Source organism: Miscanthus floridulus, chromosome 6 (assembly GCF_019320115.1).
Source record: "Miscanthus floridulus cultivar M001 chromosome 6, ASM1932011v1, whole genome shotgun sequence".
Classification (NCBI taxonomy): domain Eukaryota; kingdom Viridiplantae; phylum Streptophyta; class Magnoliopsida; order Poales; family Poaceae; genus Miscanthus; species Miscanthus floridulus.
The window spans coordinates 28,018,073-28,042,691 of NC_089585.1; the positions used below are offsets into that span (position 1 = coordinate 28,018,073).

General features: G+C 46.8%; 4 protein-coding genes across 4 annotated transcripts; 3 read left to right on the forward strand and 1 right to left on the reverse strand.

Annotated features, from left to right (window-relative positions):
* Positions 1 to 8,660: 8,660 nt before the first annotated feature.
* LOC136457947 (protein NRT1/ PTR FAMILY 6.1-like) lies at positions 8,661 to 10,220 on the reverse strand (the record flags this gene model as incomplete). The annotated part of the gene is given in 4 exon segments (XM_066457970.1): positions 8,661 to 9,340; positions 9,342 to 9,539; positions 9,656 to 9,698; positions 9,701 to 10,220. Coding segments are annotated over 4 exon segments (1,434 nt in total), but the record flags the coding sequence as incomplete, so codon positions are not given.
* Positions 10,221 to 13,082: 2,862 nt separating this feature from the next.
* On the forward strand, positions 13,083 to 16,122 carry LOC136457948 (vacuolar protein sorting-associated protein 60.1-like). The gene is made up of 7 exons (XM_066457971.1): positions 13,083 to 13,266; positions 13,433 to 13,584; positions 13,790 to 13,883; positions 13,974 to 14,045; positions 15,057 to 15,168; positions 15,421 to 15,563; positions 15,844 to 16,122. The coding sequence occupies exons 1-7, from the start codon at positions 13,198 to 13,200 to the stop codon at positions 15,892 to 15,894; spliced, it is 693 nt and encodes a 230-aa protein (XP_066314068.1). The 5' UTR covers positions 13,083 to 13,197; the 3' UTR covers positions 15,895 to 16,122.
* A 565-nt stretch (positions 16,123 to 16,687) lies between these two features.
* Positions 16,688 to 17,639, forward strand: LOC136457949 (light-regulated protein, chloroplastic-like). The gene is made up of 3 exons (XM_066457972.1): positions 16,688 to 16,927; positions 17,055 to 17,207; positions 17,322 to 17,639. Exons 1-3 carry the CDS (start codon positions 16,752 to 16,754, stop codon positions 17,428 to 17,430), a joined length of 438 nt encoding a protein of 145 aa, XP_066314069.1. The 5' UTR covers positions 16,688 to 16,751; the 3' UTR covers positions 17,431 to 17,639.
* A 4,619-nt stretch (positions 17,640 to 22,258) lies between these two features.
* LOC136457950 (F-box/FBD/LRR-repeat protein At1g13570-like) lies at positions 22,259 to 24,265 on the forward strand. Its single transcript, XM_066457973.1, has 3 exons — positions 22,259 to 23,303; positions 23,414 to 23,557; positions 23,735 to 24,265. Exons 1-3 carry the CDS (start codon positions 22,284 to 22,286, stop codon positions 24,167 to 24,169), a joined length of 1,599 nt encoding a protein of 532 aa, XP_066314070.1. The 5' UTR covers positions 22,259 to 22,283; the 3' UTR covers positions 24,170 to 24,265.
* The last annotated feature ends 354 nt before the right edge of the window (positions 24,266 to 24,619 follow it).

Below are 24,619 nucleotides of genomic sequence, written 5' to 3' on the forward strand. Positions count from 1 at the left end.
CGGATTGGATGATAGCCATGCAAGAGGAGTTAAATAACTTCACTCGGAATGAAGTCTGGTCCTTGGTGGAAAGACCCAAGCAAAATGTGATTGGAACCAAGTGGGTTTTCCGCAACAAGCAAGATGAGCATGGCGTGGTAACAAGGAACAAGGCAAGGTTGGTGGCTCAAGGATTCACTCAAATTGAAGGCTTGGATTTTGGGGAGACCTATGCACCGGTAGCTAGGCTAGAATCAATTCATATTCTACTTGCCTATGCCGCCCATCATGATTTCAAGTTATATCAAATGGACGTGAAGAGTGCATTTCTCAATGGCCCCCTATCCGAGTTGGTGTATGTAGAGCAACCACTAGGCTTTGAAGACCCCAAGTATCCAAACCACGTCTACAAGCTCGACAAGGCGCTCTATGGGCTCAAACAAGCCCCTAGAGCTTGGTATGATTGTTTAAAGGATTTCCTACTCAAACAAGGTTTTGAGATAGGAAAGGCCGATGCTACTTTGTTTACTCGCAAAGTCAATAATGATATCTTTGTTTGCCAAATATATGTCGATGACATAATATTTGGTAGTACTAATGTGGCTTTTTGTGAGGAATTTAGTAGGATTATGACAAATAGGTTCGAGATGTCCATGATGGGAGAGTTGAAGTTCTTTCTTGGATTTCAAATCAAGCAACTCAAGGATGGCACTGTTCATAAGTCAAACCAAGTACACCAATGACATGTTGAACAAGTTTAACTTGGACAATGGCCAAGCCCATCAAGACACCCATGCCAACCAATGGACATCTTGATCTTGATCAAGGAGGAAAGGACGTTGATCAAAAGGTATATCGCTCCATGATTGGATCACTCCTTTACCTTTGTGCATCTAGGCCCGATATTATGCTTAGCGTGTGTATGTGTGCAAGATTTCAAGCTAATCCGAAAGAATGTCATTTGATGGCTGTTAAGAGATTTTTTCGGTATTTAGTGCACACTCCTAATCTTGGCTTGTGGTATCCTAAGGGCTCCACTTTTGAGTTACTTGGCTATTTCGATTTGGATTATGCCGGTTGCAAAGTAACCCGAAAGAGTACTACCGGAACTTGCCAATTTATTGGTCATTCCTTGGTGTCTTGGAGCTCTAAGAAGCAAAATTCCATTGCTTTGTCCACTGCCGAAGCCGAGTATGTGGCGGTCGGCGCTTGTTGTGCCCAACTACTTTGGATGAAGCAAACACTAAAGGACTTTGGATGTGAGTTAACCAAGATTCCACTTTTGTGTGACAACTGAGAGTGCCATTAAGTTGGCAAACAACCCCAGTAAACCACTCTCGAACAAAGCACATAGACATCCGGCATCATTTTTTGAGAGACCACGAAGCCAAAGGAGATATCACCATTCATCATGTGAGCACCGAAAAACAATTAGCCGATATCTTCACAAAGCCCCTAGATAAGTCAAGATTTTGTGCTTTGAGGAGTGAACTAAATATCATTGATTCTTGTAACGTGGCTTGATCCCTTGCACACAAATTTTGTTTGATCTAGTTAGGAGAAAAGGATTGTGAAAACATTGTGTGCCACTTTCAAAAACTACTTTGTAATTTTCATGAGTGACTATTGTTTTGTATTGGATGAATGAAATCTAGTCACCTATGAAAAAATGTGTGTCCATCATATTGTTGCCCCACATGGCAGAGCGAGTGCAGGTTAAGGTGTTTTTCTGTTTCCATGCGTTGAAAGTCTCGACATTTGTCAGAAGTCCCGATGGCTGGGAGTCCCGGCTCGTGCCAGAAGTCCCGACCGCCGGAAGTCCCGACGTACGCTGGGAGTTCTAACGCAGATCTGACTACACCGGATTTGTTACCCGACTCCATTATAACCGGCCCCGTCCTATTTTTTTACTGCGGTTTGGTTTTCCTCCCTCCTCTCAACGCCGACGCCACCTCTACCCCATCGCGCCCTCCCCTCCCTCCACCGCCCTACCTCGTCCTCTGGCCTCCTTCCTTCCTCCACCGCCGCCGGAGGTCTTGCCGGTAGTGCCGACCGCCCTCCCACCCTCCCTCCCTCCCTTCCACCGCCTGTGCCCTCGTTTTCTTCGGATTGGGGTGTTCTTGTCGTTGGTGTGGAGGAGATTCCATTGGTGGAGGAGATTGTGCCCGTGGATTTGTTCGTCGACGACTGCGATTCGTTTCTTTTCATCTCCTCCGTTCTCGTTTCAAGGTACTACCATGGTGTTCTAACCCTAAATCCATTGTACCTTTTGTTTTGCCTCTATACTTTCTTCCTCTCTACTCCTCTATCTCCCTTGTTTATGTGTGTTGTGATTTGAAGCCCCCATGAATGAGGTGGTCATTTTGGGCGTCGGAGGTCCCGGCGGTCGTCGGAGGTTCTGACCGTCGGTACTCCCGACGTCTGGCTAGAACTCCCGGCAGTCGGAAGTCCCGACCTTGGCCAGAACTCCCGACCCTAGAATGTCCTCTCCATTCATGTTTCTTCACTTCTCGATGCTCATTCACGTCTCCTTGTATTATTTCTTAGTTCCACTTTGTATTCTTCACAGTCATGGAAGGCGGTAGCAGTCCCTCGCGCCATCGAGAAAAGCGTTCAAAGAAGACTCAAGATCGTGCCGCTATCCCCAAGCCGCCTGGCCGCACCAAGGTGTCTTATTCGCATGGTGGTGCTGGTGTTTCCCATGGCCGTGGCCATGGTGACCAGGGGACATCGGCTGTCGCTCCTCCTCCTGTTGCTACCCCTCCTCCTGCTCCTGCTCCTGTTGGGGGTGAGCCAATGGTTGATGAAGAAGAGGAAGCGCTAGATCGTGCCGGACGCACCATTGCTGTTCCACCGCTTCGCACCCCAACTCGTGGTCCGCCGGGGACATTTCAGCTTGTTCCATTCACCAATGTGTTGCCGGTCATGCGGGAGCCCTCCATGGCTCCGAATCTGGCTGGTGGATGGACGCCTCCCCTTCCAGTGGATTATCATCACCGAGTCAAGGACATCCGGTACAACAGAGCAAGGAACCTGTATGCAGAGGATGAGAAAGATCTCTGCCTTGAGTATCGTTTCTGGCACCCCTTCCATTATGATTTATATGATTCCATTCTTTATCGGAAGTTTTTGAAGAAGAAGGAGCCACTGGTCCTTCAGATGAAGTGCATTGATGCATATTATCTTGGCAAGTACAAGGAACCCGAGCTGGAGCAGATGGTTTGAGATATACAATCAATGGGGTTGTCTTACCTGCTAGCGTTTCGGAAGAATTGGAATAATGAGCTGATTTGTCAGTTTTATGCTTCTTATCATCATGAGAGAGACCAGACCGGTGCTGTGGACATTATTCACTGGACCACGGAAGGCAAGCACTATAAGGTGGACTTTGTCAATTTCTCTCGCCTTCTAGGTTTGGGTCACAGCAACCGGACTGCAAATTAGCTAACTGAGTATGAGGATCTTGCTTTGGAGGAATATCAACACATGTATCTTGAGGGTCACTGGGCTGATGGACAGACCACATTTCTGAAGCCATATTATTATGTTCTGAACAACATCCTGAGACAGATATTGTATCCGAAGGTAGGTGACTCCACCTTTCTTCGTGATGATTCATAGAAGGTGCTTCAGCGTTTTGGAGATGAGTTTGAGAAGTTCTCCATCAGCCGCTATATCTAGTATAAGATTCATGATGCTTCTGAGGATCCGGTGAAGCACCTACCCTATGCACTGTACATCATGCATATCATAGAGCATGTGTCTGGCATCCGTTTTCCCTATGACTCTGAGCATAAGGTCCTCAAGATATCCAACAAGACCTCTATCGTTGCTGCTAGAGAACTAAAAGAAAAAGCTGAGGCAGCCCGTGCTACAGGGAAAGGTCCTTCGGGTTCTCGCTCTTGCCGTGGTGCTGCCACCACTGCTGCTGCTGCTGCTGCTCGGTCATCCAGTGATGAGCCCCTCTCTTCGTCCTCCTCCGGAAAGAAGCCCAGCAAGTTCAAGTTTCTAATGACCTACATGTTTGGACAGTGTTGTGCTAGTGCTCAGCGTGAGCACGACATGCAAGAGAGGCTATATCGATTGGAACAGCAAGCAGGAATTGTATCTTCTCCTCCACCGCCATTTGTGCCTCCTTGTGATCCGTTGGCTTTATATGATGAGGCTTGTGCGGCGTACGACAATGATGCTTCTTCTCACCCACATGGCAAAGGGAAAGCAATTGAAGACGATGAGGAATATCAAGAGGAAGGAAGATGATGAAGAAGACTGACGATGGTGAGGAAAGTGACCAAGGCGATGATGATGACTCCGATGATGAGTAGTTGGTTTCTCATGAGGCCTACCCCTTTTGGCACTTGTTGACAAAGGGGGAGTGTTAGGCTTTGATTTATTGTAATAAGTTAGTTGGTCTTTATGTTTTGGAACTTTAAAATCTTTAGCGTGTATGAACTATGTCGTGTGGTGGCAACCGTGTGATGGACAACTATCTATTTATATGTGTGTGATGGATGATTGTAGGATAAGTAATGTTTTAATCTATCTTATTTGCTTGTGCTTATCTCTACTTGTCATGATGAATGTTTTTTTGTATGGCCATGTATTGCTTCAAGTTTCTACTTTGAAATCTTGGCCATCATATTTACTTGTTGTGTGAAATAACATGTCATATTGCATCTCTTTTCACGTCTATATACTTGTTCACACACACTTATTGCACCCCACGGATTACAAAATTTAGGGGGAGCTTTTGTCTTGGTGTATGCAAAGCATGTATACATGAGTCCAATTGAAATTCAAATTCATGCATACATCAAGGGGGAGCTCTCCATAAATTTTGGGGTTCAAAAAGCTTTAAATTCTTTCATTCCTATAAAAGCCTAAGTTGGTTGTCATCAATTACCAAAAAGGGGGAGATTGAAAGTGCATTTGCCCCCTATGTGGCTTTTGGTGTATTGATGACATCCAAATTAGGGACTAATGTGATCTTAATGAGATATGTTGCAGCTATTAGTCCCATGAAAGATTCAAAGAGTTGATAAAGATGAAATGGTATCCCTCAATTCTTGAAGTTGTAGAGGCGGACGAATTCAAAACAATCTCCAAAGGTTTTTATTTTTGTTTTTGAGTTTAGGATCCGCCGCACTATAAAGAGGGATGCAAGTTCAGTTGGTCTGAGGAAGATAGAGTGCTCAAGCATTTAAATAAAATCAAAAGAGTGTTACTCTAGCACTTTACAAGCACATAGAATAATTTTCTATGACTTTCGGTGTCGGAAGTCCCGACGTAAGTCGGAACTCCCGACAGTCGGAAGTCCCGACCTAAGCCAAGAGTCCCGGCACCTGTGCTTCTGACTGCTCGCTGTCTGTGCACGTCGGAAGTCCCGACGTTCGCCGGGAGTTCCGACCGTCAGAAGTCCCAATGTTCGCCGGGAGTTTCGACACTGACCTGACCCAAGCCAGGAGTCCCGGCCTTCGCAGTGCTGGCTGTTTGATTAACTGTGCTCGTTGGAAGTCCCGACGATCGTCGGGAGTTCCGACCATCGAAAGTCCCGACGTTTGCTGGGAGTTCCGACATTGACTTTCACCCGTGGACTTCTGACCCTTTGGGAACAGTATTTTCTGCTTTCGTCGAAAGTCCTGAGATCTGCGTCGGGACTCCCGACGTAGATCTGAACGGTTGGATTTTCACTTGGAGTATAAATACTCATCTCTTCACTTCTAACCGTTACGGACTCATTTCACAGTTGACTCACTTCGTTTTGAACAGCTCCCAAGCAACTAAAGCACCCCTCTCCTTCCCCCTTTGCTCCAATCTTCGATTCCCTTAGTTTTTGAGTAAAAGGAGAGTGGATTAAGTGAGAGCATCACTTTGGATAGCTTGAGCACTTGATTTCTTCGTCAAGCCGGTTGTGTTTGCATCTTTTACTCTTGGGGCTTTGTCCCTAGCCGGCTAGGCGTTGCCCAAGAGCTTCCATCTTGTGGAAGAGCCTTGGGAAGTTTGTATCACCCTTCGATTTCTTAGTGGAAAAGCTCAAGTGACCTTTGTGGTCGCTTTGAGAGAGGCAAGGAGGTGGAAAAGACTCCGACCTTAGTGGTCACCTCAACAACGAGGACGTAGGAGCTCCTTTGTGGGGTTGCCGAACCTTGGGATAAATCCTTGTGTTCCACGTGCTTGTTGTTGTTGTGATTGCTTGAGATTACTTGTATGTGTTTGTCTCTTTGTCTCCAAAATCTCCATTTTAGGGTTTGGACTCGATCTACGGTTTGGAGGCATTACGGCGTCAAGGGAGTGACCCAACATCTTCACCAAACCACTAGGAAGTGAGGTTGTAAGTTTATTTATCCGCAAAGTTAAATTTGGCACTGCTTTTGTAGTTCACGTAGGCGTCAGAACTGCTGACGTTTGCGTCGGAACTTCTGACAACGTCGGGAGTTCCGACCTAAACGTCGGGACTTCCGACAGTGGCTGACAGATTTGAACTTAGCATTTGTAGTAAATTTTTAGATACGCCTATTCACCCCCCTCTAGGCATTGTTAGATCCTTTCAGAGAGTTAGGAATACCCCCTCAGCTGAGTTATAATTCGATTCGAGTCGTCGTTTCTCCCGGTTAGTGAGAACTTGATGGGCTTATCTGCAATGTAGATACACTAAATAACTTAATGGTTCAGAAATGATGATATGATGATGACAGCCTTATTATACCTGCTATGGTTAATATTGTTTGCTCCTAATAAGTGAGTGCTCTAGTACAGGTGCTAATCTAGTGGACAGGTAAATAATGATAAGCTTGATGCTAAGTTTAAATTGGTTACTCTATTCATAAGCTCTTTTATGCAACTGTGTCAAGCTAGCCCACCTGAAAAGCCTTGCATGATCCTTGGTGTCTTTTATTTCTGGTTTTGACGGGTAAGTCTAGCTGAGTACTTTCTCGTACTCAGGGTTTATCTCCTACCTGTTGCAGATGACTAGTTCTACTTTGGTTGCTGCAAGTACTGCCTTCTCGTAGCTGAGGATGAAGACTAGACCGTTGGGCACGATCTCTACTAGTTCTCGTACCTGATAATGCTTTTGTGGGACATGACTCAGCCTTGGCAGTGTAATTGAAAACTATGATGTTTTGTACCAAACTATGTTGCTTCCGCACACTCAAACTTGGTTTGTAATATTCTATTTCAACTCTGATGGATGTAATCCGAATGCTACTTATGAAATGTTGTAACGGATGATGTGTTGTGTTGAATCACTACGATCTTGGTTTGTATGTCGAGAGTTGATTGAAATCCTTCGTGATTTCCGGACTACCGGGATTATGGGAGCTTAAGTACAGGAATTTGATCGCTTCGGTGATTGTTTTTGTACTTACGTTCTTATGATTTGGTCGGTTCTGTTACAGAGAAGCCAAAAATAGCGGCTCATACTGGCTTCTCCTCGTCCCAACAACTCATTTTCCATCTTTGTCTCGGGAGGATGGGCAGTGAACAACGTCGATGCGGGGCCGCAGCTGCCGCCGACGCGCGTGACGCGGCGGCGGCCATGGGGCCAGGCGCGGTCGCGGCAGCTGGCGGCGTGGCGGCGCGCAAGCGCGGTTGGGGCAGCTGGACTCCCTGCTCCGCCCCGCTGCCGGCCTCCTACGCCGCCCCGCCGGCTCCGTGGCCAGCCTCCTGCTCCGCCCAAGAGAGAGAGAGAGGGGGGAGGGAGGGAGTGGGTGACAGGATAAGGAGTGTGTCCGTTCGGATAAGGAGAAGAAAAGAAGGGGAGAAGGAAAGAAAAAGAAAAAAAGAAAGAAAAAGAAAAGAAAAATGAAGAGAAAAAAGAAAAAATTAGAGAAAAAAATATAAGGGTATTTTGGACATTTGACATCTTCTTTACAACTAGGAGAAGCTATTTTGCCAAACGTTTTCGTACAAATAAGCCAGAGCCAGAAAAAGCTGCTTTTCCATATGAGCCAGAGCCAGGGCTGTTTTTTCACGAGCCAAAGCCGTGCCAAACGGGCCCTAACTTTGAACATCTGGATTCACATACTGTGCGGACATTGAATGTCTGGATTCTTTGAACCCCTTTCGGATAGATCGATACCTAGGGCGCGTTTAGTTCGGCCAACTTTGGAGGTGCAAACTTTGCACAGTAAAAAATTCCCCACTGTAGTATTTTGTTTGTATTTGTGAATTATTGTCCAAACATTGACTAATTAGGCTCAAAAGATTCGTCTCGCAAAGTTAAAGCAAACTGTGCAATTAGTTTTTTATTTCGTCTACATTTAGTACTCCATACATGTACCGTAAATTTGATGTGACGGAGAATCTTCTTTTTGTATAGTGCCAAAGTTGAGAGCTTGAGGAACTAAACAAGGCCTAGAAATATCGACTACACAGCGGAAACCTTTTTCAGGGAATCGGAGATTAGCATGTACTGCTATCATGTTTTTGTTGAGTGTTGTACTGTACGTGCAAAAAATGATCGATGTTATGGTATTCCCGATAGGCCCCGTTCGCTTTTCGCTGAAAAAACAAGTTGAAACACTGTTCCGACTGATTTGTTATGAGAGAAAAATACTATTTCGACTGAAAAAACCAACTGGAAAGTACGGATTATAAGAGAAATGAACAAGGCCATAATCCCTTGTTACAGCACATCCATGGTCGAAACCAAACTCATCAAATCCTTATAATTCCGCTAATGGCTAGCTACTGCTTATTAAGAACAACTGTGGTCTGCTGCGTGTCGACCCTGACCCTGTACTTGTACCGCTTGGCAAAGTAGACGAAGACGAGCAGGTTGATGGTGCTGAGCACGGCGAGCAGCCAGTACAGGTAGTCGAACCTGCCGACGTTGATGTTCTGCGCCAGCCACGACGGCCGCCCCTCCGCGTCGTTCCGCGTCGCGGCATCCACGGCGGTGTTGATAGCCGACGCCACGAAGCAGCCGAGCCCGCCGGCGACGGCGGCGTACGCGGAGCCGACGCTGCGCATGGCGTCGGGCGCCTCCTGGTACAGGAACTCGAGGAGCACGACGAGGCAGAACACCTCGGCGACGCCGATGAGGCAGTACTGGATGAGCAGCCAGTAGGCGCTGAGGTCCGGCATGGGCGTGAGAAAGAGGGCGAGGTAGCCGTGGCGGACGGCGTAGCCGCGGCGGTAGCGCTCGAAGAGCCCCGCCCAAGCGACGGAGAGGATGGAGAAGAAGAGGCCCAGCCCGACGCGCTGCAGCTGGGAGGCACCTTGCGGGTGGCCCGAGAGGCGGCGCGCCAGCGGGGCGAAGGTCTGGTAGTAGAGCGCCAGGATGAGGACGATGGCGAGGCAGGGGAACACCGGCATGCACGTCACCGGCAGGTGCAGCGCCGCCACGCGGGTGTTGAGAGTATGCCTGCTGCACCGACAGGGTGAGGAACTCGGTGAGGACCACGCTCAGCATCACCGTGCACGCCGGCACCGGCAGCAGCCGCAGCAGGATCTTCACCTCCTCCACCTGCGTCACCGTGCACAGACGCCACGGGTTCACCGCCTCCTCGCCGCCGGCGAGGTCACCCTCCAGCTGCAGCGCGGCCTTGTCAAGCCATCTGGATGCATGATCACTCACTGAGTCACTGACTTGGATGGATGTGGCAGAATCTTGAGCGTTCGTTCGTTTGCGTGAGCAGAGCATCCGACGGACGAGAATCACGTACGCACGTACCTGAAGTCGTCGGTGTGGTCGATCTTGGCGCTGCCACGGATGGTTTGGCGCCGGCGACCTCGTAGAGGCCGACGAAGTCACCGCTGTCGAAGGCCCCGTTCCGTTTCCTGAAGGCAGCGACGAGCACCTGCGCCACCCGCGTGAGCGGGCTTCCCCCGGGCAGGCGGTGGCGGTAGAGCGGCGTGCCGACGAAGAAGAGCGCGTTGGAGGCGCCCATGGCGAGCGCGAGCGTGCCGAACGCCGCGGCCCAGCCGTGCTGCATCTGGATGTACACCACGGCCGTGAATGCCGCGATGGCGCCGAGCGTGACGGCGAGGTAGAAGAGGTTGAAGAAGCGGTCGAGGCGGCGCTTGTACCCGGGGCTGCGCTCGTCGAACTGGTCGGCGCCGAAGGAGGAGACGCAGGGCCGGATCCCGGCCGCGCCGAACGCCGTGACGTAGAGCGCCGTCTGGAGGTACGACCGCGCCACCGCCGCGTCAACCAGTTTGGACTCCACTGGCTGTAGCTCGGAGTTAGAGTAAAGGAGAGAGAAAAGGAAGGAGGGTGGGGAAGAAGAAGGCGCAGCGGCAAGAGGTCATTTTCCATGCCCGATCCATGCTGGCTTGCAGACATGGCCACACACGTAAGCAAAAGTGGCAAAGACGTAGCAACGTTTTGTGGCCTTCCGCAGTGTGGTAGAGATGCCCCGGAATAAATGGGCCCCACAACTAGAATTGAGCACCGATGCTAAATGAGCTGCAGTGTGAAAAATATTTAGCACCGGAGCCATGTGGGATCGTTGGGACCCACATCGAATAAAATAGCATTCACTGTTTTCTCTCTCGGGTTCAGTCGCAGGCATGCAGGCTACTGTCGCTGCTGCTACAGTAAATTAACCAATTTTATGGCCACTTGGCATCGCTTGGCATCGCCTGCTCCTATTTCCTCATGTTATTTTATTGATTGGGCATCGCTTGGCATCGGTGAACGTACTTGCGCCGCTCCCCATTTTGCAAGCATCACTTCGAGTTAGCTTCGCTGCTTGCAATGTGAGGAGCGAAGCCAAAATCTTCTCTTTCTTCTCTTGGCATCACTCGAGTACAACACTGCGGAAGGCTCGGCGATTTTGCAATTGGTGTCCGTAAGAGTGACAAATAGTTAAATATCCCCCACGAGTCTAGGACAGGACAGGGGGCTATGCATGTCTGGCGGGCAAGAAAAGGAGGAGACGTGGATGTGGGGCCCATGAGATGAGAAGAGGAAACAAGAAACAAGTAAAAATGACGTGTGAGCCCAAGCGAACGGGAAAACATATTCCCTCCATTCCAAATTGAAAGGCATTCAGTCTTTTCTAACTTTTTTTATGGGGGGATCCAAATTAGTGCCCTCAAGTTTGACATATGTGCAAATAGCTCCCTAAATTAATATTTTGTTCGATTTACTCATCCAAAAATTTGAGTTTCTCAGTTTACCCCTTAACAAGATTTGTTATTTTTCTTTCCCCACGTGTAAGTTGAGTTTCAATATCAAATTTTGTGACGTGATAAGGACACCATAAGTTATGTTAGAAAAATATATCTTAATTTTTCGCCACTACTTTGATAGGTTCTGAAATTTAATAATAAATTAATGTTAGAGATACAATATCTTACAAAAACACAATGATGGAAAATTCATAATGTACTTTTCTAACACAAAATCTGGTGCTCTCTATCATCTCACAAAATGTTGAACTAAACATTTGTACGTAGAAAACAAAAAAGAGCATTTTAAGGTGTAAATCAGACCAACTTAAATAGTTGGAGTGAGTAAATTAAATCAAATGTTAGCAGTGTCGTACCTAGGATTTAGAGGCCCGTGAACAAAATACATGATGGGGCCCTAAAATTCAAGAAAAATCAAATCATACTTTCACTTAATTATAAAGCTTCAGGATATATATGGGTCTTCCACTACTAAGAACAGATCAAATATTAATGCTAAAAGAGTAAAAAGTAGTACTCAATTAACACACTAGCATCCCTAACAGCTAGCATAGTAGTATCGTGGCACGAGAAAGCAAAATGGCAAAGAGAAAAACGAACAGACCAGGGAAGCTATGTTGCCAAGCAGGCTGGTGGACATGGTCATTGGGCCTTACGTTGGTGAGTTGATCCAATTAACAAACCAGGAATTGCAACTTGCAAGCCCTTTTTGGATATGCTACATATTTTTCTATTTAAAAGATTAGCTATTATTTAGTAGTACGAAATGGGACTAAAAGGACTTTAGTCCTCTCTATCAATTCTGGAGTGACTAAATGAAACTAAACTATTTAGGAGGAACTAAATTTAGCAGTTGCAATCCAAACATAGCGCTGCAAATTTGGAGGCCTTAAATTTTGGAGGCCCTGAACATTTGCCGACCTTGCTCCTGTCAATCCACCTTGCTCCTGTCAATCTACAGGCCTGAATGTTAGTTTGGGGGTTATCTAAATATAAACCAAACTTGAAGATTTAAATTTTCTCCTAATAACTTACTATGTATGTATCAGGGCGGGACTGTGGGTACGGATCCAGTTTCATTTGACTTTTGCTCGGTTGTGTGTTATCTACCGTTTAGATGTGTGTTTATATATCATGCATGCGGCGGCATGCGTACCAAACGGGGAAGTATATGCTAGCTGAAGCTCTCATCTCTATAGATAAAATTGGAATAACTTGCTTGATAAAATGGAATAACTTGTCTAAAGCAAAGCAGCCTCCAGTCCGGTCAGGAGTGTAGAAATGACGATGACAAGTGTATCTGTCTTGCATTGTGAGAGCCGAGTGTAATCCACTCCAGAAAGTCTGCACCTAAGAGCAACTCCAAGAGTTACCCCTCCTGTTCTTTCAAAAAAAAGAGCAACTCCAAGAGTTCCCCAAAAATTTTAGTTTTAGAAGTATTATTAGCCTTCTCTTGGAGATGCTCTTGCATTCATGCTGCTTAGCGTTCTCATATTAGAGTTTGCATATTCTTCATTTCAGGCAGCACTATTTATAGGCTATATATGGGCCTTGGATGACATAATTTTAGAAAACTGTAGAATCATGAAGCTATGGCTTTATAAGCCAAACGTGATTTTGAAAACAAAAAAGAGGTCATGATGAAATTTCTAAAAATCCAAAAAGATAGATGCTATAGCTTGTTCAAGCACCCAGCAGCTTTTGAATACCCAACTACTCTGTATTTTTAATAATTCAAATAAAACATAGTATTTCTAATACTCCAAAAATATTTTGCAGCAAAGGGTGTTGCCGTGTTGGCTTGTTAAAGGCATTTGGATGGGCTCGCTCTGTTCCGGTTTGGCCCAAATTGAAATGCTGGACCGAGTGACGGGCCCACTACCAACGGGAAGTTCGACCGATGGCATTCCAACAAACACAAATCAAATCGTTTTGACTGGTAGCCCCGTGTCAACATCTCGATTTCGAATTCCGCCCCGCCCCGCACTCGCCCCTGAGCCCTGAACCCTTCCTCTCCTGCGGCGGCGCCGGCAAGGCAAGGCGGCAGCAACCAACCGGAGCCGGAGCGGCGAGCCGGCGATGAAGAAGATCTTCGGCGCCAAGAAGGACAAGGGGCCGCCCCCCTCCATCCAGGACGCCACCGAGCGAGTCAGTGTTTTCTCTCTACCAATCCGCTGCTGTTGCAACCCTGCTCATGTTGCCCCTTTCTCCATCGTAGCAGTAACTGCATTGGTTCATGGGCAACGGGCAAACTAATCTAACCCTCTTCTGATGATCTGATCTCCAATGCGCGGTGCATCATTCGATCCGGTAGATAAACAAGCGGGGCGAGACGGTGGACGAGAAGATCAAGAAGCTGGACGAGGGGCTAGCCAGGTACAAGGAGCAGATCCGCAAGACCCGCCCCGGCCCGTCCCAGGAAGCTATCAAGGCGCGAGCCATCCGACTCCTCAAGCACAAGCGCATGTTCGTGCCCTACTCCCTGTCTCCCCCGTTTCGGTCCCTTCAATTTCTGTTACAATCATTTTCACTATTGTTATTTGCCTGTTGCTGATTTACTGTTCCCAATTCATATTATCATCTTAGTTGTCATGTCACCGGAAATAGTAGCAGCAGGCAGCCATTATCCATTAATACTATACCAATTCGAGATTGCTTATTTGCCTCTCAGGTACGAGGAGCAGCGCAACATGTTGTACAACCAAACCTACAATCTCGACCAAGTTGCCTTTGCTGCCGATGGCCTCAAGGACGCTCAGCAGACTGTAATGTCCTTAAATCTCTCATCAAGCAAGTTTATTCGTGTTCATAATGCCCATGTTTATACGGAGTGGTTTTTGTTTCCTTTTTCTCAGATGAATGCAATGAAGGCAGCAAACAAAGAGCTCAAGGGAATGATGAAAACCGTCAAAATTGATGAAATTGATGTATGTGTTGCTACCCTTTTTGTGCTCTCAACATTTTCAGATTTTGTTATATCCATTCCTGATTCATTGTGAAAATTTTCACAATGTGCTAGATGAGCACTGTTGCTATCCTTCTATTGCTCAGCACTTCCAGTTTTTGTCATATCCATTTCTGATTCATTGTTAAAAGTTTCCTAAAATGCTAGATTGATTAAGGGGAAGGGTGTTGTCTATTTTCTTATGGGCACATACTGCAGGCGTAACATCAAATAACTGAATAACTTATACTACCTGTGGCCTGAAATATAAAGGCTTTTGAGTTTTTCCTATGCAACTATCCCCGTTTACTTTCACATTTTGTTATTATATCCATTTCTGAATTCTGATTCATTGTCGAAAGTTCCCGGAAATGCTGGACCAACACTGTTGGTACCCTTTCTATTGCTCCGAGCACTTTAAGATTTTGTTGTGTTCATTTCTGATTCATTGCCAAAAGTTTCCGAAAATGCTAGATGGGGTAAGGGGGCGTGGGGATTGTTTAATGCAGGCCACATCAAATAACTGAATAACTTATAACAAACTCGAGGATCCTTCTAACTTTGGAGTTAATGATACAATGGTTATTTTAGGATCAGATGACTTAGCAGTGTCCATGTACACAAAATAATTTTGAGAGTTTTTTGTTCTCTTCTTTTGATCAAGGTAGAACAAAATTTATTAGATTGCCTATCACCCTTAAGTTTACAGTCAACCTTTTCTTTGAAGCTTTTTAGGTTATTTAGTATCTATATTAATAGACAAACAGTCGTTGAAGCCTGTAACATCACCCAGATGGTGTGTTTGTAAGGGTTCTTGCCCTATTTTTCATTCTTAATATAATGATACGCAGCTCTCCTGCGTGTTCGTGAGAAAAAAATCACTCAGATGGTGGGGAAATGCTTGATGGAATGCCTTTAGTATTTGCTGTTGCTTACTCTTCAATCCTTTTTTTCAGTGCCTTGAGTTGTACTTACACATTCCTGCAATTCATAGAATATGCAAGATGAAATGACAGATCTGATGGACGTGAGCAATGAGATACAAGAAACTCTTGGTAGAAGCTACAACATCCCTGATGACGTTGATGAGGAAGAACTGATGGGGGGTATGGAAGCCGCAATTTCATCTTGGCAATATGACATCTATATCTGGATTTAAGTCTTCCATAGTTTTTGGCACATCACTTGGCAATATGGTTATTTGCTGATGGCCTAAAACTCTAATTGATCACATATATTCGTAACCTAAATGGCCTAAATTTTCTTCCTTAACATCTAGCTAGTGATTTATTGTCTACTTTTTGGAGATGATGCTAGCTTTACTGTTCTCATTATTATTTTTTCTTTCGATGTTGCAGAGCTAGATGCTTTGGAGTCTGATATGGAGTTTGAGTCAGCTGCAGTCCCCTCATATCTTCAACCAGAATCTGATTTTGATGCTGACCTCAACTTACCTGCTGCACCAACTTGCCCTGCAGCAGTCCCAGCAGGCGGGCTGCAGGTGATTTATTTGCACAACATTCTTAACTTAGTGTGGTTCTGATTTTTTTTCCCATTGGGAATGAACCAACATTAAATTCAAAATATCTTTGACCTGATGTGGTAGTGGTTTGAGTAAAGCACACCATGTAATTTACCATGTTATATTTTGGTGTTTCATTGCATTTGCCATCAAGAATATGTCTGTTTGCCAAAAACAACACGTTTTACCACTTATTCAGCTAGAAGTTTGTTTGGTTGAGGTGGTACTAAGGGTTATTTGCTTCTTATCTGACGTGCAGGAGGATGACCTAGGATTGCCAGCGGTGCCTCGAGCATCAATTCGCAGTTAGAAATATTCTTGTACCTTGATTTTAAGTTGATGTGAAAACTCTGTAGCTTGTGTCTGAGTCTGAACAATCTGATGTATCCCTCTTTTCGTCATGGTAATGCTTCCGTTTATTGCACTTGCTGTCGCTGCTGATCTTTCAGGTTCCCTTTGCTAAGAGTATGCTGAATATAATTGTGACTGAGTAACGTAGACTAACTGCAACAGGTTAATCACCTTCTGTCCCTGATGCCTTTTTGTCATTCTGCAATTTTCATCTATCACCTGTCACTTGAGCCGTGTCTGTTTGCAAGTACACATCACTATACACCAATTTTGTTCTAGACTAGAAAAATCACTATACACACCAATAATTCTTGAAGACAAGTAAGCAAAATGAACAGAAGACTGAAGGGAAAATATCTTAGAAGCTGTTCTCTTCTTGCAAACTTGCAATACAATATCTTTTTTGCTAGCAAAAGCATCCTTTTGCAACAACTGATAAGATAGCCACCAGGATCAGAGCTAGAAATATCTTTACAAGAGGTCAAAAGATCAGGCATGGGGGTGGGGTCCTTCCTTTCCCCTTGGTCCCAGAACAATTCTGATCACCAGTAGGTGGTTACCACATACCATCTTATCCAAACCAGGGACCCCCAGTGTTCGCTTGAACTACTTTTCAGTCAAGTCAGCCTATTTCAGCTTATTCTCCCTCGCAGAACACTATTGAATCAGTCGAAACAAGCCGGCTTATATACCAGCCGAACACTGTTGAATCGCTTGAACACTGTTGATAGATAAGCCCTCCAGATCATACTGAACCAAGCTGCCACTTCACTTCAGTAGAACCCTTGATCACGCACAGGAAGTTGAGATCAGAAAATGCAGGCCGCCGCTACTGCCGTCAGGTTCTCGGCCGTGCTGCCCACCAAGGCCCGGCCGGCAGCGAGGAGCACGGTGGTGGCTCGTGTCCCTGCCACAAGGAGGAGCGTCCGTGCGGCCGCCGCCGCCGCCGTCGTGGCGGAGCCTGCGCAGGTCGACTACAGCTCGAGCTTCTCGTAAGTGTTCCCTAGCCTTGAGCCCTTGATCACTGATCAGTGACCAGTCGGTGTAGTGTAGAGCTTGTTCTGATGATAGTTAGAGTTCGGATCGGTGACGTGCACGTGTGTGTTGGTGATGCTGCAGGGTGTTCCCGATGGAGGCCTGCGACCTGCTCGGCGGCGACGCGTGCATCGGGCAGATGTACCCGGAGGCCAAGCTCGCCGCGGCAGCGCCGGAGGCGAGCAGGAGGGTGGACGGGGTGGAGAGGGATTACCTGTCCTACGACGATCCAAAAACGTAAGCAAGCACCCAACTTCATCACCATGCATTCTTGCACTGACGATTCGTCGAGAAAACCACACTCTCCAGTGACTAACTGTAACCGTGTTGAATCGATCGACTGAACTGCAGGGTGTTCCCGGGCGAGGCGTGCGACCACCTCGGCGGCGAGTTCTGCGAGGCGCCGTACCTTGACGGCGTCTCCAGGGAGCTCGCGCACGCCCGAAGGCTGAAGACCTGACCTGATCCATCCATGTCTGTCCAGATGGATGATCCGTTCACGCTATGTACGTATGTGCAGCAGATGATATAAACTTACGTGGTAGATCCCGGGGAGCTAGCGTGCGTGCGTACGTATGTATATGTTAGTATGTATATATGTATTAGTATGTATATATGTATGTCTTGGGTTGTGTCGGCTGCGATTGTATGTAGTAGAAAGCAAGATGAATGGTACTGGTGACATTCCCTGTTTTACGATGTCAGAAGATTGAACGCTACAAACGATCTGTTCCCTGCAGGTCCAATGGACCGAATGGAGTGCGTGCTACTTAAACTGACCTGAATATTTGAATCAAAAAAAAAAAAACTGACCTGAATATGGAGTGCGTGCTAAACTGACCACACTAGCTGCCATCCAAGCTGCACAGTCGATATGGACTTGGCCAAATTTTTAATTTAGCCTACTTAAATTTAAAGTGTTACTGTTTCGCAAAAAAATTAAAGTGTACTAACAGTAACAGCACGTATATAAAACTAACTTCTCAAGAGGTAGTCTTTTTTTGGGTGACGCCATTTTTTTTGGCACAGATCCTTAACTTGGCAGAGCAAACTGAGATAATTCTCCTCAACAGGCACACAAATTGACGTGACCCGAAAATTTAATTATACAGGCGCTGCAATTAAAATTATCAGATAAAAAGGCGAGAAAAAGGATCTGCCTGGATTTCAACTGCCACGAAATATTATTTCTATCAGAACCATTGGTGGCGTAATTTATTCCAACTACTACAAAATACTATTACGCTACAAAAAATTAAGCAGATCTAACTTAGATGTAGCCACCAAAGCATTAAATTTCAGTACTGAATTACTAGCTCCAAGACCTAACAAGATTTGGATTTTTTGTATCAGAACTTTTCAACCTTTTACATTGACGGTAAACTTTGCAGGTTTCCAACCTGGCTGTAATTTCCCCCCGTACTTCTGTTTGATTTGTGTAAGTTTGATAGTTTGATTTGAGGTCTTGTAATATTAAATGCTGCGATGTATATTATTATTGCATTCTTATTTGTTCTTTGAAAATATAAGATGGATTACATTAATACTTTAATATGGTTGATGCAAGTCAGAGGTGTTACATTGTTGGTCCACTGATCTCCGACCGATTGCAATGTCTGATGTTATTCTTCGATTAACACATCGGTGTGCATCAAATGTGACTTATCTTCTTATGGTAATATCTATCTATTCGTCTTCATGGAATCATGGTAGAAAAATGAGCTACTTCAGGCTAATGCAGAGTTTCTTCACATGAATGCATCCTGAGAACTGATAATGTAACATAGGGCCTGTTTGGTTCAGGCTGCTCAGAATCTCATATTCATTTCAAGCTCAAGTGATTCTGAACTCTGATGGTTCCAGAAGACAGTACAGAACAGTGTACAGTGTATCAGTGCAGTGATTTATCTTTTTCCTTTTTGGGCCTCTCTATAACAGTGTACCAGTCACAGGCTTACCAAAATGGCTTTCCAAATAAAAATGTATGACGGTAATATCAATATTTAGTAGAATTTCATTTTGAAGATGAGCTAGCCATGGCCAGTAAAAATTACAAAAGTCAGCTAATAAATAATAGGCTTCGCAATAATAAATACTAAACAACACGAATCCTACCACATGGCAAATGTGATGGGCCCGATTGGGGTTGCCTCAGACATTTGGCCCAGCAGCGCAGAACCTCGATAAGCAGCAGCTCACTCCCAGGCCCGTCTCATAGGGAGGGGCAGGTAGTGCGACGCCGGGGCCCATGGCCCTAGGGGCCCATGAGTGTACCCATCTATAGTACATCTATTCAGGTTCATACGGTCCATTTGATTATCCTGCAACTAGTCCGCTTGGCCAGCGCTTGGTATTCACGGCGTAAGGATGGCAAGGGGATGTACTCGTCGGGTATCGCCGGAACGTTCTCTTTCCCGCTACGAAGAATTCATCCCGTCTCCGTCTCCGTTAACTGTCTCGGATATAGATTCTTGCTCATCCCTTTACCCGTCGGGCATCGGTCGGGTAACAGATACCCGACGGGTACTGCATACCCGATAAACAAGAACACTTGGGGTCTCAGCTTTGCAATCGGAGACGTTTCTTCTTCACCCGGGTATAAGTGTCGAAGTCTCAGAGATGCCGAGGAGAAGGAGCGAGGTTGCGAGGAGGACGAGCAAAGGTGGCAGAGAGACCGAACTGAGGAAGCGAGGGGCGCGAGCACTCGTGAGGCATGCGTGCTTGTGCTGCTGGCGGAGATGGTGAGAAAAAAATGAACTAGGGTTCATAGAATACACAAACTATATATATGACTGTTCAGATTTGGGCCAAAATATCATGGCAGCTCAAATAGTCGGGTTCCCCAACGGGTAACGGGGACGGGTAAACAGGGAACGTTCCCATACCCGCTATACCCGTCGAAGATGGATTCTTTCCTATTTAGATGCTCGTGGGTAAAGATATGATCACATCTCCATCCCCTAATAGATCAAATACCCGTCGGGTATCGGGTATCGGGCCCGTTGCCATCTTTATTCACGCGTGACGCGTCCCATGGAGTCGCGACTTCCTTGCCCCGGACGCGGTGACACCGTGCTGCTGTGCCGCTGTGGGCTTGCGACCGTTCCGGCATTCCCCAGGCCCGGCGTTCCCCTGTCGATCAATCCCCAATCTGTCATCCGTGAGACCGTGATCGTATCTGGAGTTCTCCGTTCGGCCGTTCCTTGATCTTGACGCAGCAGATGCCGGACCGAAGACGGTAACTTGGTAAGTAACTACAAACGCGGGTGCGGCTTTGCCGCGCCTTCCTTTTCAATTAGTTGTAGTGACGAGAAACTAATCATTATTTTTATTTTATGATTTTATGTGTTTTCGAGACTTTATCACCATGAAGGTGTAATTTTATTTACCCGTAATAAAAACATTACTAACGCGTAGAGTTTGTTTCTGTGATTCCGTAAGCGCAAGAACCACCTAAATCAGAGCTATCGATAAAAAATATATTGGTTTTTAAAGTTTAAGTTTTATTAAAATAGATGTTATTGTTTTAATAATTATTAAACTAAAAAATATATAGATGTTATTGTTTTAATAATTATTAAACTACTTTGAAAAATGTTGTATTAAAAAACTTGGTTATAAGCCTAAATATAGAAAACTCCAATTTTTTGTGGGGGTTTTAATTCTAGGAAGGCTTGGACGTGGTTATGCGTAGACTGGAAAGGTCAGCAAGAAAGATTGGCATGACTCAGTAAACAGTACACCGTCCAGGAGGAGAGAGTAGTCCACCGTGGTCCATATTCACCAGTGAACCATAGATCTGGTGATGGTCGGTCGAGGTTTCTTGCTGTTATATGTGTATTTCTAATGTATTGCTAGATTTATTTTCGTAAAGGAAAACAAGCGTATTACGTAGGCATCAGGTGACGTCATCAAGCTAATAAGGAAACGAGGCAGAGCTCACTCCCGTCGGTGCTTGCACGGCTGCGTGCCTGGCGGGCTTCGCGGCGAGCCGATTCCGCCGCTCGAGCCCTAGCTAGCCCTTGGCGACGACACCTTGTCCAAGAGCTTCTGCTGGTACTGGTCGAGCGCGAGCAGGTCGAGATCGAAGTCCAGCTCCCAGCCGACGAGCGCGGTGTTGAGCCTGCTGCCCGGGGAGGAGGGCCAGGCCGGGATGAGGATGCCATGGAGCCCCGAGAAGGAGAGCGCGTCTGCGGACGCACCCGCGGTGAGGAGGAGGTGCGCGTCCGCGACTGGGCCCGAGGTTCCGCCGGCCGCCGCGAGGTGAAGTGGCGTGGCGCCGTCCGTGGGCGACGCGCGCGCGGCTTCTGCCGGCATGGAGGATAGCACGTACGCCAAGACCGCCGTGGGCGCGTCGACAGCCGGAGTGGCCCCCACCAGCGCCGAGAGGAGGGACGAGGTGCGGGAGTCGAGGGCGATGTAGACTGCTAGTTGATTTCGAAATAATTTGAGGTGTATTTTGCAAAATATACTGAGAGGGCCTCTAGAACGCGAGTTGATTTTTGAAAAATATAAGGGGTTTTTTAAAAATGACCACGACTCGCCCGATCTGAGCCGTCCGCGCGCCCGATCGAACGACCTCAAAAAACACGCGACGTGGCATGCTGGCTGACCAGCTTTTGGAGGCAGGATATATAAAAGATTTCAGTTCAGTTAGGGCCTGGCTGCCTGCACTAATTTTCTAAATTTTTAATTCAATATATTTTTTTGAACATGTTAGATGTTACCTAAGAAACATGTTAGAAGCAAAATTTAGATGCACAACATGATACCAATGATGCTCCAAAGGCGCTTTTTTCAAAAACATTGAAACACTGTTCACTTAACTTATAAGCCGTACTTTTTAGCCAACGAATAATATTTTTCTCTCACAACAAATCAGCCAACAATATTTTCAGTCATGACTTATCAGCCAAGCGAACATGACAATAGTTTTATCTGAGGTAATCATAATAGTTATTTTACTTCTTTGATGTATTGTCATTATTTTTTATGAACTAAATATATGTTGTAAGTTAACAATTATAAATAGGACTATATACTTCAATCGTCTATTGAAATATTAGCACCCTGTTCGTTTGGCCTTGTTTGACTTATAAACCGATAAGCTATACTTTTTTAGCCAACCAACAATATTTTTCTCTCATATCAAATCAGCCAACGGTATTTTCAGTCCAAACAAGCCCAAACAAATAGGCCCTTAATGACTAAAAATTGTTGAGACGGCCCTGCTCACTCCCACGCCTCCCACTCCGCTTCAGCGCGGGCCGCTGCCGCCACAATCCTCCTCCACTCCTCTCCTGCGCGGCGACCATGGACGAGGAGCACCCGTTTGTCCTGGGTGTCAGCGTGAGAAACATGGAGGCCAACCTGCAGCGCAGCCTGCAGAGCAACGGCGTGGACGTCGCCGATCCGTTGATGATGGCCGCGGCCATGATGCTCATGTTTGCGTACGACGCCACCCCCGACCCACCCGTGTCTCCCGACGCGCCCCTCGCCTCCGCCGTCGCCGCGCGAGCCCCAGCCGACGGCGTCGACCGCATCAGCCGCCTCCCCGACGTGCTACTCAGGAGCGTCGTGTCGCGCCTCCCCGCCAAGGACGCCGCGCTCGCCTCGCGCTGGCGCGGGCTCTGGTGCTCCGTGCCGCTCACCCTCGTCGACGCCCACATCCTCCCGCGCTGGATCTCGGCCGACCGTATGATCCTCGCCCTCGCGGCGTCCCGCGTCCTGGACGCGCACCCGGGCCCCTTCCGCTGCGTCCACCTCTCCCGCTGCCACATGGCGTCGCACCAGACCAAGATCGAGCGCTGGCTGAAGCTCCTCGCCGGCAAGGGCGTCCAAGAGCTCGTCTTTATCAACCGCCCGTGGCCGATCGACCACCCTCTCCCACGCGCGCTCTTCGGCTGCACCTCCGTCACCCGCCTGCACCTCGGCCTCTGCAGGGTCCCCAGCACCGTCGGGCTCCCGCGCGCCACACGCTTCCCCCACCTCCAGGAGCTTGTCCTCAGCACGGTCGTCATCGAGGACCGATACCTCCACTTCCTGATCGACCGGAGCCCCGCCCTGGAGGTCCTCACCGTCATCACAAGCCAGGCCGGGACTCGAGTCCGGCTGGTCAGCCGCAGCCTGCGGTGCGTGCAGGTGGGCATGTCTACCTTCGTGGACATCACTGTGGTGGACACTCCTCGTCTGGAGAGGCTCTTTGTGTCGATGTTATCACCTTCCGCGCGGGACAGATGCTCAAGGATCAAGATTGGCCATGCACCCAACCTGCTCGTGCTGGGATATTGGCAGCCGGGACTCGAACTGGAGACTGGCAACACCATCCTCAAGGTCCTAATTTCTGCTTTAGCTTGTATATTTGTGTCAACAGAGTGTGCCAATATGTGTTGTGATCTAAATTTCTGCTTTGGTGCGTTTTGTTTGCACATTTTGCATCGCAGGTGGGTGCTAAAATGAGCCCAAACACCATGGTTCCAAGCATCAAGATCTTGGCTTTTGAGGTGGGATTTGAAGTCCGCAATAAAGTCAAAATGGTGCCTTGCTTCCTGAAATGCTTTCCCAACGTTGAGACGCTCCATGTCTTTGTAAGACTTGCCAGCCCCATCTCGTTTCATTTCGGATTTAGCATCAATGGCACCAACACTAACTTGCTACTTGCTAGCCTCTTTCAATGGTTGCTAGCCTCTTTCAATGGGTTCTTGTTGTATACTCAGAACAATAGCGCTCTGAACTATGTATGCTTTGATTTGATTTGATTGCAGTCACGGAATGATGCCCCCAGTGGCAAGGTTGATCCCAAGTTCTGGCATGAGGCTGGCTATATTGATTGCGTCCAGAGGCATGTGAAGAAATTTATCTTCCAAGAGTTTCGGGGCAAGAGAAGTGAGCTAGCGTTCCTCAAGTTCATTGCAGAGAGAGCGCAGGTCCTGGAGAAGATGGTGGTCATGGTGGCGTCTAAATGTTTCTCTTCAGCAGATGGTGTCAATGCCAAGCTGAAGCCTCTGACTTCTGCAATATGGGCCAGTAAAGACTGTAAACTGATTGTCTTCAAGAGTCCATCCTCTTTTGGGACATCCCCACCTTGGGCTTCCCAAATAGCATCTAATTTTTCATGTAGGGACCCTTTTGATCTTCTGACCTTTAATGCTGAATTCAACAGTGGTGCCTCTGTGCTTCAACATTCCTTGACTCTCTGAGTCTGCAACCAACAACATGCAAGCTAAGCCAATGAAGACCGGGAAGGTTTCTGCTAGTATGATCGATGTAGGTGTTGAAATTAATTAACAGCACTGTTTCTCTTGCAAATGCCTACTGTTATCTGCAGTTTCTTCTTATTTCTCTAGCAAGCCATGTTCGGCTTACCCCATATTCGACTTGTTCGGCTTCTTTTTTCAGCCGGAATAGTGTTTTTCTCTCACAACAATTCAGCCGGAACAGTGTTTTTTAGCCAGTTTCAGTCAAGTTTCAGACCAGCGAACGGGCCGTGTGGCCTGTTTTTCGGAAACTACTTTCAGTTCTGCAAAATTTGTGTCCGGATGTTTGTGGGAGTAATGGATATTTGGATAAATCTAAGCTTAACTGTTGCTTCATATCTTACTAGATTCCTGTGGAGTGTTTATATGGTGCATTTATCTATTAATTTTTCA

What these genes read in the sequence shown, in the direction of transcription:
- LOC136457948 (XM_066457971.1), top strand. Translation starts at nt 13,198, where the DNA reads ATGAAGAAGATCTTCGGCGCCAAGAAGGACAAGGGGCCGCCCCCCTCC. An exon ending in TCAAGGACGCTCAGCAGACT is followed by an intron (nt 13,884 to 13,973) that starts GTAATGTCCTTA and finishes CCTTTTTCTCAG; the next exon opens with ATGAATGCAATGAAGGCAGC. An exon ending in TGAGGAAGAACTGATGGGGG is followed by an intron (nt 15,169 to 15,420) that starts GTATGGAAGCCG and finishes TCGATGTTGCAG; the next exon opens with AGCTAGATGCTTTGGAGTCT.
- LOC136457949 (XM_066457972.1), top strand. Translation starts at nt 16,752, where the DNA reads ATGCAGGCCGCCGCTACTGCCGTCAGGTTCTCGGCCGTGCTGCCCACC. An exon ending in GACTACAGCTCGAGCTTCTC is followed by an intron (nt 16,928 to 17,054) that starts GTAAGTGTTCCC and finishes GTGATGCTGCAG; the next exon opens with GGTGTTCCCGATGGAGGCCT. An exon ending in TCCTACGACGATCCAAAAAC is followed by an intron (nt 17,208 to 17,321) that starts GTAAGCAAGCAC and finishes ACTGAACTGCAG; the next exon opens with GGTGTTCCCGGGCGAGGCGT.
- LOC136457950 (XM_066457973.1), top strand. Translation starts at nt 22,284, where the DNA reads ATGGACGAGGAGCACCCGTTTGTCCTGGGTGTCAGCGTGAGAAACATG. An exon ending in CTGGCAACACCATCCTCAAG is followed by an intron (nt 23,304 to 23,413) that starts GTCCTAATTTCT and finishes TTTGCATCGCAG; the next exon opens with GTGGGTGCTAAAATGAGCCC. An exon ending in TTGAGACGCTCCATGTCTTT is followed by an intron (nt 23,558 to 23,734) that starts GTAAGACTTGCC and finishes ATTTGATTGCAG; the next exon opens with TCACGGAATGATGCCCCCAG.